This window comes from Solanum pennellii, chromosome 11 (genome assembly GCF_001406875.1).
Source record: "Solanum pennellii chromosome 11, SPENNV200".
In the NCBI taxonomy this organism is placed as follows: Eukaryota; Viridiplantae; Streptophyta; class Magnoliopsida; order Solanales; family Solanaceae; genus Solanum; species Solanum pennellii.
In genome coordinates this window covers 1,494,363-1,506,144 of record NC_028647.1, presented here as the reverse complement: position 1 = coordinate 1,506,144, position 11,782 = coordinate 1,494,363, and the positions used below count along the sequence as shown (strand labels likewise).

The 11,782-nt window shown below is 34.4% G+C and overlaps 1 protein-coding gene across 1 annotated transcript; it reads left to right on the top strand.

The window, feature by feature from the left end:
* The first annotated feature begins 6,844 nt into the window (after positions 1 to 6,844).
* LOC107003234 (protein jagunal homolog 1) lies at positions 6,845 to 10,309 on the top strand. Its single transcript, XM_015201532.2, has 6 exons — positions 6,845 to 7,022; positions 7,108 to 7,163; positions 7,821 to 7,944; positions 8,026 to 8,132; positions 9,685 to 9,739; positions 9,817 to 10,309. The coding sequence occupies exons 1-6, from the start codon at positions 6,941 to 6,943 to the stop codon at positions 9,894 to 9,896; spliced, it is 504 nt and encodes a 167-aa protein (XP_015057018.1). The 5' UTR covers positions 6,845 to 6,940; the 3' UTR covers positions 9,897 to 10,309.
* The last annotated feature ends 1,473 nt before the right edge of the window (positions 10,310 to 11,782 follow it).

Genomic DNA, 11,782 nt, shown 5'->3' with positions numbered 1-11,782 from the left:
CAGCAGCAGCAGCAGCCAGCCGCCAGCGCGACAGCAGCAGCCAGCGCGACAGCAGCAGCAGCCAGCCAGCCGCCGGCGACAGCAGCGGCCAGCCGCCGGCAGCAGGTATGTTTTCAGTTTTTTTAATGCCTAATGACATATTGAAGATTTGAATCATTGATATATTGAAATTTGGTAGTAAATTAGTAATGCACTTCTTTGATTTATTGTCTATTTTTTACTTTTTAGCACATTAAGTTGAAAAATCAAACAAAAAATTGAAAAAATTGTAAAATTTAAAATTTTAAAAAAGCCCACTAAACAGGCCCATTAAAAAACCGAAATAAAAAACTGAACCGAATTAATAAAAACCGAACCGAATTAACAAAAACCGAATCGAAAACCGAAAAAAAAACCGAACCGAACCGAAATACCGAATGCCCACCCCTAGTTTCCAAGCCACAAATTTGTGTGTGAAATAATGAGAAGCTTAAAGATGTTTACTTAATTATTCTAATTCATCAAGAAAATGCAATGTAAATATTCTTTTCTTCTATTGGTTGGATATGTCTCTTCTTGCTAAGTAGTCAAAGGTAATGTCCTTTTTTTTATAAAATTAATTAAAGCTAATGGTGTAATAATTGAAGTACAATTAATTATAGATGATGATAGATATCAAAAGTAAAAACTATGATAATATGACTGGTATAACGATAAAAACGTACCAACAAGCTTAAACCCTTAAAAACAAAATAATCCTCCACTAACTACTAACCGTCTACCCTAGCTAGTACGTGTCCTTCACACCATGTTATCTAAGATCATGTCGTCGATAACCTGAAGTTATGTCATTTCCTGTCTAATTACCTTCCTCAGTTTTTATTTGACCTACTTATACCTCTCTTGTACCTACTATAACCAATCTCTCGTACTTCTTCACTAGCACATTTCCTCTCCAAACATCCAAACCTCCTAATCTCGTTTTTTTTTTCCTTGTCTATCACAAAGTCACTCCTATTTTATCCCGAATATCCCTATAGCGTTTTAAAACAAAATATAACTTATATTAACATTGATTGGGTACATAATTACAAAAATCGAATTAAGTGTTAGCCTCATGAATCAAAATATAAATTTCCCATCTAATAATCTCTCCTACAACTAATATTAGTTGTGCCACATATATAATTAAAAAAACGCATAAAGTATGGGTTCCATAAATCAGAATATAATTATCTCTATTAAATCATTCTTGATAATGTTCCAACATTTTTGAAAGAAATACCCATTCATACCATCAGGACCGGCTGCAGAGTTAGGATTCATAGAAAATACTACCTCTTTAAGCTCATCCAAATCGGGTAATTTTGTAAGCTGAGTGTTTTGATCCTGATTGACCATTCTGGGAATGCATTCCAGATTGTGTTCATTAATATGCTTATCTTCACCTGTGAAATGTTATTGAAATGTTCACAAGCCTCCTGAGCAATATTATTCTCACCCTGGATCCAATCCCCATTTTCTGTGACAATTTTGTGAATGAATAGTTTCCTCCTCCTTCCCCTTATAATGGAATGAAAATACTTGGAGTTGGTGTCACCATCTTTAAACCATTGAAGCTGGGTTTTTTGTTTCAAGATAATGTCCTCAAACTTGAGGAATTTGATATATTGCGCATTGAGTTCATGGAGGGTACTCCTATTTGAATCAGTTTGGTCTAGGATGTAGTTTTCTTCCGCTTCATGCACTTGTTCCTCATACATCCTAACCTTCTGAAAAATATCCCCAAATTCATTTCTAGACCAAGCACTAAGGGTATTAGATAAACGTTTCATTTTCTGATGAAACTTCCACATAGCATTACCTTCCACAGGTCTATCCCAGCAATTTTTAACAGTAAGCATAAAGTTGGGATTATCAACCCAACAGTTAAGGAATCTGAAATATTTAATGTGGTCAGCTTCAGTGGATACAATTTCCAATAGCAATGGACAATGATCTGACCCCGTAGTTGGTAAATGAGTTATGGTTGTTTGAGGCATCTTTTCTAACCATAAATCATTTACCAAGGCCCTGTCAAGTCTTTTCCAAATTCTGTGGTTGATGCCCCTCTTATTGGACCAAGTAAATCTATGGCCACTGAACCCTATGTCAGCAAGGCCACAGGCTTCAATGACAGCAATGAAATCCAAACTCTTCTTCATGTTGTAAGGAAGCCCACCAAGTTTTTCCCCCACATCAGATATAACATTGTAATCTCCCACAGCACACCAAGGCTTGGTATTAACTGAGGCATGATGAAGCAATTTATTCCATAAGGGCCTCCTTAGATATTCTTTGCACTTTGCATAGATGAAAGTACTAGTAAATTGGTATTGTAACTCATTGTGTTTCATGTCACAAGTGATTTGCTGTTCATCTTCATCAAGAATATTACAGTCAATATCACTGTTCCAAAAAACCCAAATCTTACTATTACAATTACTAGTGGCATTATCCATGTTCAATTGCACTTTGAAGCTTTGAATATTAACACTCTCAGAGAATGGTTCCAAAATGGCAATAATTGACAACTGGTGCATTTTCCTAAGCATTTTAAGTCTTTCCAACACTCCTTGAGTGTTGATCCCTCTCACATTCCATATGATTGTGTTAATCAGTGGGATGATCTGGATGAAAAAAGCCTGGTATTAGGTCTGCCAGCAGTGACAGTGTTGGCATCTTGCTTAGTGAAATGGAATTTATCTTGTTGAAAACTCCTTGGAGAAAGGAACTGACTATTTGTAACTTGTTGGATCTCATTCTCTAGAGTTTGATCATTATATGGACTAAAGGCTCTGATGAGAGCCTCACTAGTCTCATCGTTATCCTCCTGATCCTCTAAAAACTGATTATCTCCTACAAGTTCATCTTCTGAATTAATCACTGCATACTCATCCAAGATAGGTTCTGGATTAACCTTACTCTTTTGCTGCTTCTTATCCAGATGATCTGATGTGTGGGGAGTCATATATTGAACCTGTAGGGGAGGAATATCCAAGCCTTGGTTATCATCAACCATTACAAATTTATTACAAGTTTCCTCCCTTGTTCCCTGCTCATGTTCAGTATCCTTTTCCTGCTGTCTGTTTTGCCTTCTCTTTTCAGCATCTCTTTTTTGTTTACTAGGTTTGTTTCTACTCTTTGGAGTACTTTCAGTATCCATAGTACCATCCTGTTTCCCCAGATCTTTGCCATTATTTTTTCCAGATTGTTGTTTCACATTTTTTCCTTTGGCAGATTGCTCACAATTGTCTCTGTTTTGAATTTGCTGCTGAAATTGTTGATTCTGATTCTGATTCTGCACTTTCTGTGTGTTTTCAGCATTCTTAGGGGCTCTATAGTCTGTCCTAGGGTCATTATCCAACCCCTCATGCATAATATGAGGCAAATTCCCCCCTTTGGTATCCCCATCCTGCAAATTAATGGCTAACTCCTGACACCCCCCATCCATACCTCCATCAACTTCATCAGTAAGACCAGCAACACCATGAAAATTAATAGGGGCTTTGGGGTGTGGGAGAGATAAGTCAATACCTGCTCTCTTGATTTTGTTATTATCAGCAACCTGTTGGTGTGGAAGCTTGTGAATATTTGTATTGTTCTTGACAGGTTGATCCTTTAAGCTTCCAATATTAGATTGGTTTAATTGACTTGCTGCTTCCCTGATTCCATTATGTCCAGCTTGCTGTTTTTCCTGTTTTTCCTGCACTTCAAGATTTGTAAAAATATTTTGAGTTGGAAGAATGGATATACCTGTATTTCCCTGCTCTTGCTGATGGCTGCTACTGTTTCTTTGCATTGGAGGGGTGATAGGTCTCCACACAGCTTTGGAGGTGGTTTGTTCTTGAGTTTTTTGGTGTTTCCTTCTTTGTATCTGCCACTGTTCTTCTTGTAGTTCCTCTTGCTGCCCCTGCTCCTCTTGAATTTGTATATTTTTCTTTTGTTGTTGGCTTGTAATGTGTGTTTTTGGTTGAATCTGATTCTCATTTTTTTCATTTCCTCCCTTCTGCTTTTTGTTTGGTTGATTAGGAATTTTTGTTGTATCTTCCTTTGGATCCTTCCCCTGTTCCTGCAGCTTTCCAGGATCCTTTCCTTTGCTGTTTTTTTCCACCTCCAGGTCCTTTTTTTCCTTGATCTCCTCATCTCTTTTTTTAATTGTACACTCCTCATCTTTATGACCTTGGTGTTTACAATAAAAACAATAACTAGGGATTACTTCATACTCCACCTTTAGCCATCTTCCCTTGTTAGGATTGGATTGCTTGAATCCCAACCATACATGGGAAGGTCTTTCTTTGGTTAGGTCCACATGGATTTTAACTCTAGTAGTACTACCCCTAGTTCTTTGAGCTGTAGGTGTATCCAAAAACAGCACTTTCCCAATGCTCTCTAAAATAGTAGATAGAAACACTTTGTTATAGCAATGCCAAGGGAGGCTAGGGATAGACACCCATATTGGAACCACAGGTGTTTCCTCTTCAGGGGTAAAATCAGGGGTCCAGGCTTGTATTCTCATATTTTGTCCTTCAATATTCATTTTCAGCTTAGTCCAAACAGTTTGGTAGTCTAGTTCATTGTCCAGATCAATGTAGACATGCCTAGAATTGAAGTGAGTGATCTTAACACCCCCCATAAGTTGAGTTTGCAGAATGAAGCTTTTTCTAACTTGTTCCATTCTAGGCATGGTGTTAGTAAACTTGCCTACCAAAGTATATTTGCAAATCTCCGCTAGTCTAACATAATAATCATTCTCATCTATAAGCACAGCAGGGAGACCTTGTCTAGACGTATGAACAGGATCATTCAAGGTGATAGGAATTTCATTTTTAGCTTGGTTATATCTCAACCTTGCAGCAAAGGATTGTACCACAGTGTAGGGGGCTGGTTCAGCAGTTTGATCATTCTTATTGTTGTTACTAGGCTGTTGGCCCTGGTGATGATTATTAGGATTTCTAGCAGTAGCCTGAGTAACCTATTCAGCAGGTTTGTTAGTGTTAACATTTTGAAGATTAGGCTCATACCTTGTAAAATTATTGGAGATTCTGGGGAAATTGTTGTGATACTCCTCCCTTGCCTTGTCGACTTGAGTCTGAGGCTTGCCTCCCCCCTGTTTGGAGATGTGGCTGGTATGATCAATTTGCATCCCACCATCTTTTGCCTTGACTGGTTCTTGCCATTGTTCCTTTGGTTTACCTTCTCCTCCTCCTTGATCATCTTTGTTATGCATCTTCATTGAATTACCTGCATTAATATTAGGAGTTAGCTGAGATGAGGTACCTGCCATGGCAAAGGAAAATTTGGAAATTGCAGCTGTTGATGCAGTTGACTGTGTGGCCATGTTGTTCGTATTAAGTGCTTGTATTTTCCTACTTAGATTAGTAGATATATATATATATATATAGAAGTGTCACCTGACCACCTCAAAAAAATAAGTTATTGAATTCGAGATTAATTATTTATATTTATTATGAACTAAAATTTTAACACAAATATGGGGATTTGTGTTAAATCTATTGTATTTTCCGAACTAGATGTAATCAATATACTAGCTTCGCCCTTAAATGTATGGTACTATAGGTTGAGCTAGGGTACCACAAAGAGTTAGGATTTTAATAAAAAATTACATTGTATATACATGATATTAGATTTAAATTATTTTTTACGTGTATATAATAAATATTGAATTTCTTTGACCTTTTATATTTTAAATCTCCTTAGTGAAAACATTAATTTCGTAGATTTTAGTTTTTGTTTTAAAACCAACTATCATATCCCTTTTTCCTTTTATTATAAGTAATGATCTTTTAATTTATAATTTCCTTGGGATGGATTATTATAATAAGGGGGGAAAGGAATAACTAATAAATGGTATCTGAGTTTCCAAGCCACAGATTTGTGTGTGAAATAATGAGAAGCTTAAAGATGTTTACTTAATTATTCTAATTCATCAAGAAAATGCAATGTAAATATTCTTTTCTTCTAGAAGTTGGATATGTCTCTTCTTGCTAAGTAGTCAAAGGTAATGTCCTTTTTTTTTTATAAAATTAATTAAAGCTAATGGTGTAATAATTGAAGTACAATTAATTATAAATGATGATAGATATCAAAAGTAAAAATTATGATAATATGACTGGTATAACGATAAAAAGGTACCAACAAGCTTAAATCCTTAAAAATAAAATAATCCTCCGCTAACTACTAACCGTCTATCCTAGCTAGTACGTGTTCTTCACACCATATTATCTAAGATCATGTCGTTGATAACCTAAAGTTATGTCATTTCCTGTATAATTACCTTCCTCAGTTTTTATTTGACCTACTTATACCTCTCCTTGTACCTACTATAACCAATCTCTCGTACTACTTCACTAGCACATTTCCTCTCCAAACATCCAAACCTCATAATCTTGCTTTTTTTCTTCTTGTCTATCACAAAGTCACTCCTATCTTATCCCGGATAATCCTATATTGTTTTAAAACAAAATATAACTTGTGTTAACATGAATTGGGTACATAATTACAAAAATCGAATGAAGCGTTAGCTTCATGAATTAAAATATAAATTTCCCATCTAATAATCTCTCTTACAACCAATATTAGTTGTGCCACACATAATTAAAAAAATGCATTAAGTATGGATGCCATAAATCAGAATATAATTATTTCTCATACAACAAATACTAAATGTACCTCGAATACAATTTAAAAAAATTTGATTTATGGTTAATGTGACGTTACCCAATCCGGGCCCACCGATTGAGCCGGGCTGGCTCAACGATAGTTTAATTTGATTTGGTTTGATTTGGGATGGATCCGACCCGTTTAACAGGCTTGGTACCATTGTTCAACAGAGGCTTTGCTTGAGGGCTTCAACGAAGTCGTCAATTTGAGTGTTGAGAGAAAAGAAACTGCGGAGAAGATGAATCAGAGGTCAGCCGTAAGAGGGAGGCCGTCGGGAACTGATGGCTCTGATTTCTCCTACCGCATGGTCGTTGATTCAAGTACTGTTTCTCCATTTCCGTTTCATATATCTCTCATTTCCATTTTCCCTCCGATTGCTTTAATGTTCAATTTTTGTTTTGGCAGGATACACGAAAGTTGCAAAAGTAAAGTCTCGTTTGGCCAAATTGATCATCGTTCAGGTTTGTAGATTGAATTTTTGTTTTATAAAAGTAAAATTGGGGTAGATGAAGCAAAAATGGACGGGAATACAAAGTGAAAGTTAATGTAGTCTACTGAATTTGTTTATTGTTACATTATCTCTGGTTTAATCAGAATTTTGATCATTTTAGGGCTATTTTCTAGATTTTGAAATAGGATTTAAACAAATTATGAAGTTAATTGTTTCTCGGTCTAACTCATTGCACGAGGTTTGCCTAGTGTGGTAATTAACCTCTGTTGGTTATTACACTGGAGTCGGGTTTATAGTGTGCAAGGTAGTGGCTGCGGATTCACTTGACATCAAAAAGTCATTAAGTTGATTGTTTTTAAATACACCATTACTCATTAGTTAATGTAGGCATCTGAACTTGAATTGTACTGCCATTAACTCATTGACATTTTTGTTTAGGATCCAATAGGATAGTATACTCTCGATTTATGATTTGTTGGTTAACTGCATCATTTTTTTAGAACTAGAATGCTGATTAGTCAAAACTAGTGGAAAGAGAGATGAATGGAGGCTTAACTAAACTAGTTATCTCGTTTCCAGTATTTGAAGCGACATGTTCTGGAATAACAATGTGTAAGCATATTAGTGCAAGATCTTTCTATTGATAATTTTGTATCATGCGCTTCAGGTTGTCACTCAATTGATGATAGCAGCTAATGTATTTGTTTCATTATCAAAGAACGAGTCTCCCGACAGAGTTTCAGTTGTTTCCCTTGGGATTGGTTTCGTGTCTGTTGTGGCAGGAGAACTAGGTTTGCTACTGTATCTCATTTGTGACCTAATCTTCTTAAATTTCATCTTTTTAATTGGACATTCTCTCTTGTTGTAATCAGGTCGAAAGAAAAGCCGATCCAACTTTCTGAAGTTTTATGTCTTTGGGTCGTCGATGGCAATCCTGCTGTCAGTGGCATATCTTGCTATGAGCAATCTCCAATTGGAGGTATGGTTATGTGGTTGTTCATTCCGAGGATGAAAATGATGCTTAGCTATTGTATTAGTCAGAAACGTATCTACAACAGAAATATGCTAAATAGTGCTTTATATTTTAGCACTATTCTTATAGTTTCTTTTGATGAATGCTGTTACCATCTGTGTTTCATGTGCTTGGGTTATCACATTAGTTCATTGTTGTTACTGCTCTTTTTTGTGTATTATCTACTGCTTTAGGGCTTTATTTTGTCATTGTTACTGCTTACATTTCTGTGTTCTCTTTTTTGAACTGCTTTGAGATGCTTTACTTGAGCTGAGTGTCTATCGGAAACAACCTCTCTATCTCTACAAGGTAGGGGTAAGGCTGCGTACACTCTACCCTCCCTAGACCCACTTTTGGAGTTGATGGGGGTATGTTGTTGTTGTTGAATAGGGACCTCTTAGTTCGTTTGGCATGATTGTGTTAAGAGAACCTTTATTTACTTGGATGATCTTTAGGTGGCACTTGAGTTGAATTCCTTAACTTTACTTAGAATTTCTTTTGAAGTTAGTATTTGAGTTTTTGATGAAAAACTTGGGGAAAACAATCTTCAAGTTCAAGATTTTAAATTGTACTTTCAAGGTGTATTTGAAAGGAAGTTTTTCAAATCTTGAACTTGCACTCACAAATTCTCAAGTTCCACTAACTTTTTTCCGATCTTGACTTCAATAGTTTTTCAGAATCGAAAGAGGCACTACTTATGTTTCTTAACTTTGTAAGTAATATTCTGATCGATAGAACTATTTCTTCCATTTACACCATGGATAATTTTGTTGCTCTAGTATGAGTTTCTGGTAGTTGTTCGTTAATATGCAGTCCAAAATAGATAAATTGATATCACAAGTCCTTCCTTGACAACCCTTATCTTATGAATGTTAAAAAGAGAGTATAACCCAACTCAATGATGCACGGAGAGGCCGAAATTTCCAATGTCCATATATCCTGGTTGTTGACAATTTTTTTTTTTGAAGGAAGGTGGCTTGTTATGGTTAAACTTTTCTCCGTTTATGCCCTTAAAAGGAAAGAAAAAAAGGTTCCACTTGTCTCTTTTTCTCCCATGTATCACTCCATTTGCCCCTTCTTGCTATCAGCCTCACCACCTGGTATTCCCCGCTTTGACAAAGATCCCCTGCTTTGTGTTGACCTGTCTCTTTGGTCCTCTTTTAAGCATCAGACCGTGACCATTTGATAGTTCTATCTATTGTCCATGAGGTTGGAAAAATGTCTTTGACAGTTCCAGATAGGGTGCATAAGGCTTGATAGATTGATTAAGATGGAAATAAAAGAACAGAACTAAGCAGTAAGTATGATATACTTAATTGGAGTACACAAAGCACTATCATTACTGTGTATCCACTTTTCCCTTCCTTCAGAACCAGTCAACTTGGGGTATTTCTTCCTCAATTGCAAGAAGTCTGTCGTTATTTTGATTCTATGTGAATTTTCTTCTTCCTTTGAAGTCTTTGATTTCTCGTTATCATTTTGGCTTGACTAAAAATAATCTAATGATGTTATTGCGTAGGCTTTCCAAAATTTCACGAGTTTGGAGACTCTAAAGATTGCAGCTGTCCTACTAGGTAAGCTTCCTGATGCAAAGCCGATTCTCATCATATGTTGTATATAGTTGATGTATTGACAAACGCTTGTTCTGCAGGATTTTTGGTACAATTATTTGTAATTGGTACAACCATTTCTCTCATTAAAAATATGGCACCTCCTAAGAGGGCTTCTTGATTATAGTCACTCTGGTGTAACTTCAAATGTCTTTTGACTGACTAAAGAGGATACTTATATACTTTGGGATTCAACGGTTATGGCGTTTTTGATTTAAGATAACGTGAGCTGAGTATCAGATCCCACTGGTATACTTTGGATATCAGTGTTTCTTCTCTTCATCCAAGTCCGCGTAGAGACATGATTGTTGGATTTAGAAGGACTCATACTGGATTGAACTCACTTCCTATCTTTTACATTATGTTTCATCAGATGCTAAGGTTGCTGATCGCGTACATTCTCTTGGGACTTAAAGTACACATTTTGGCTAAATACTAAATGAGAATTTTGAGAACATGGATTTTGTTTGATGATCTTTACTTGGCTCTTGTTTGTTGAATTCTTTTAACTTCACTTGGAAACAAATTTTTGAAGTCTGTGTTTTGAATTTTTGACTAACAGCTTTATAAGACTTGAGTAAAGAAGTTTAAATGAATTTTTGTGGATAGCTTTAATGAGGTGGTCGATGATTTAAGCCTTGTTAGTCTTACAAGGTTCAAGGTACAATAAAAGGTTCAAAAATTGTTCTAATGGGCTTATTTTTTTACCATGCTAATTATTACTCACTCCGTTTCAAAGAGAATGATCTTTTTTCCTTTTTAGTTTGGACCTCTTTTTTTTTTTGGTAAAATTTTAGTTTCAATTTTTCACGTGGTATGTTTAAAGCTACAAGATCAAAAGAAAATTTTTTACAATTGACCTAACTTTAATTCAGGACAACAAGATTCAAAAGTCTTCTTCATATTCTTAAGCTTCGCATTACGTCAAACTAGGTGATTTTTTATGAAAAGGAGGGAGCAATACTTTTTTAAATAAAGCCTCCGTTTTAAAAATAATAATAATAATTAACTTTTGCTTATAAGACAACATTTATAATGTTCAAGATTATATTGATCAGAAATCGTCTTATAACCAAAAGTAAAAACTTAGGTGATATTCAAAAATATTTCCGAATAATGAACTTCTTCAATTGATTATAAACTAGTAAACTTAGCCGCGCTATGCGCGGTGTCTAAAAGTTTTCATTTTTATTTAATTTTTAAATTCAAATAGATTAGTTAATAAATTTTATCATTTAGCTTTGTAATTTCAACTCAATACATGAATTAATTTTATCAAAAAATAAATACCTGTACGGTCAAATATCTATACTTTTTTTTGGTTGAATAGTACCTATTATTTTATGTTAGTTATAATATATAATTAAGAATTTATGACTTCATTATCCATTTGAATGAGTTCTCAAAATTAAATATGGTTAACTTTGATGTTTTGTTAAAAATTTAAAGTGAGATTTTTAGTCTTTTAAATTTTTTAAAAAATATTAAAAGGATTAAAATAGTAATAATTCAAAAACAGACTTAGAAATATGAAAATTATTCGTAATAGATAAGCTACCTATAATTTGAAGACTTAAAAAAGTAATTCAATATTTATATATTAAGATATAAAGTTCTCTGTATATTGATTCTTTGAAAGAAAATGGGTGATACATGATTTTAGTTCGGTAAAATAATTTTTAGTGATATAGAATTAACATAAAAATAATATATTATTGTTAAAATGCATAATAAAATAAGTAATAAATGAACAATTATAGATGAATGATAAAAAGTTTTATGGTAAGATTAAAAAAAAACTTATATATCTACTAAAAACTTATAATTAGACTCTTGAATTTTTTCTGAATAAAGTAAACATAAAAAAACTGTTCACAAATAATATGAATATTTATAATTATTAACGATAAATAATATTTTCTTATAATTAAAGTGTAGGATAAAAAGTTAAGTAAATTTTTAGAATCATTATAATGGAGGATGAATGGTTAAGTAATAAGTATATTT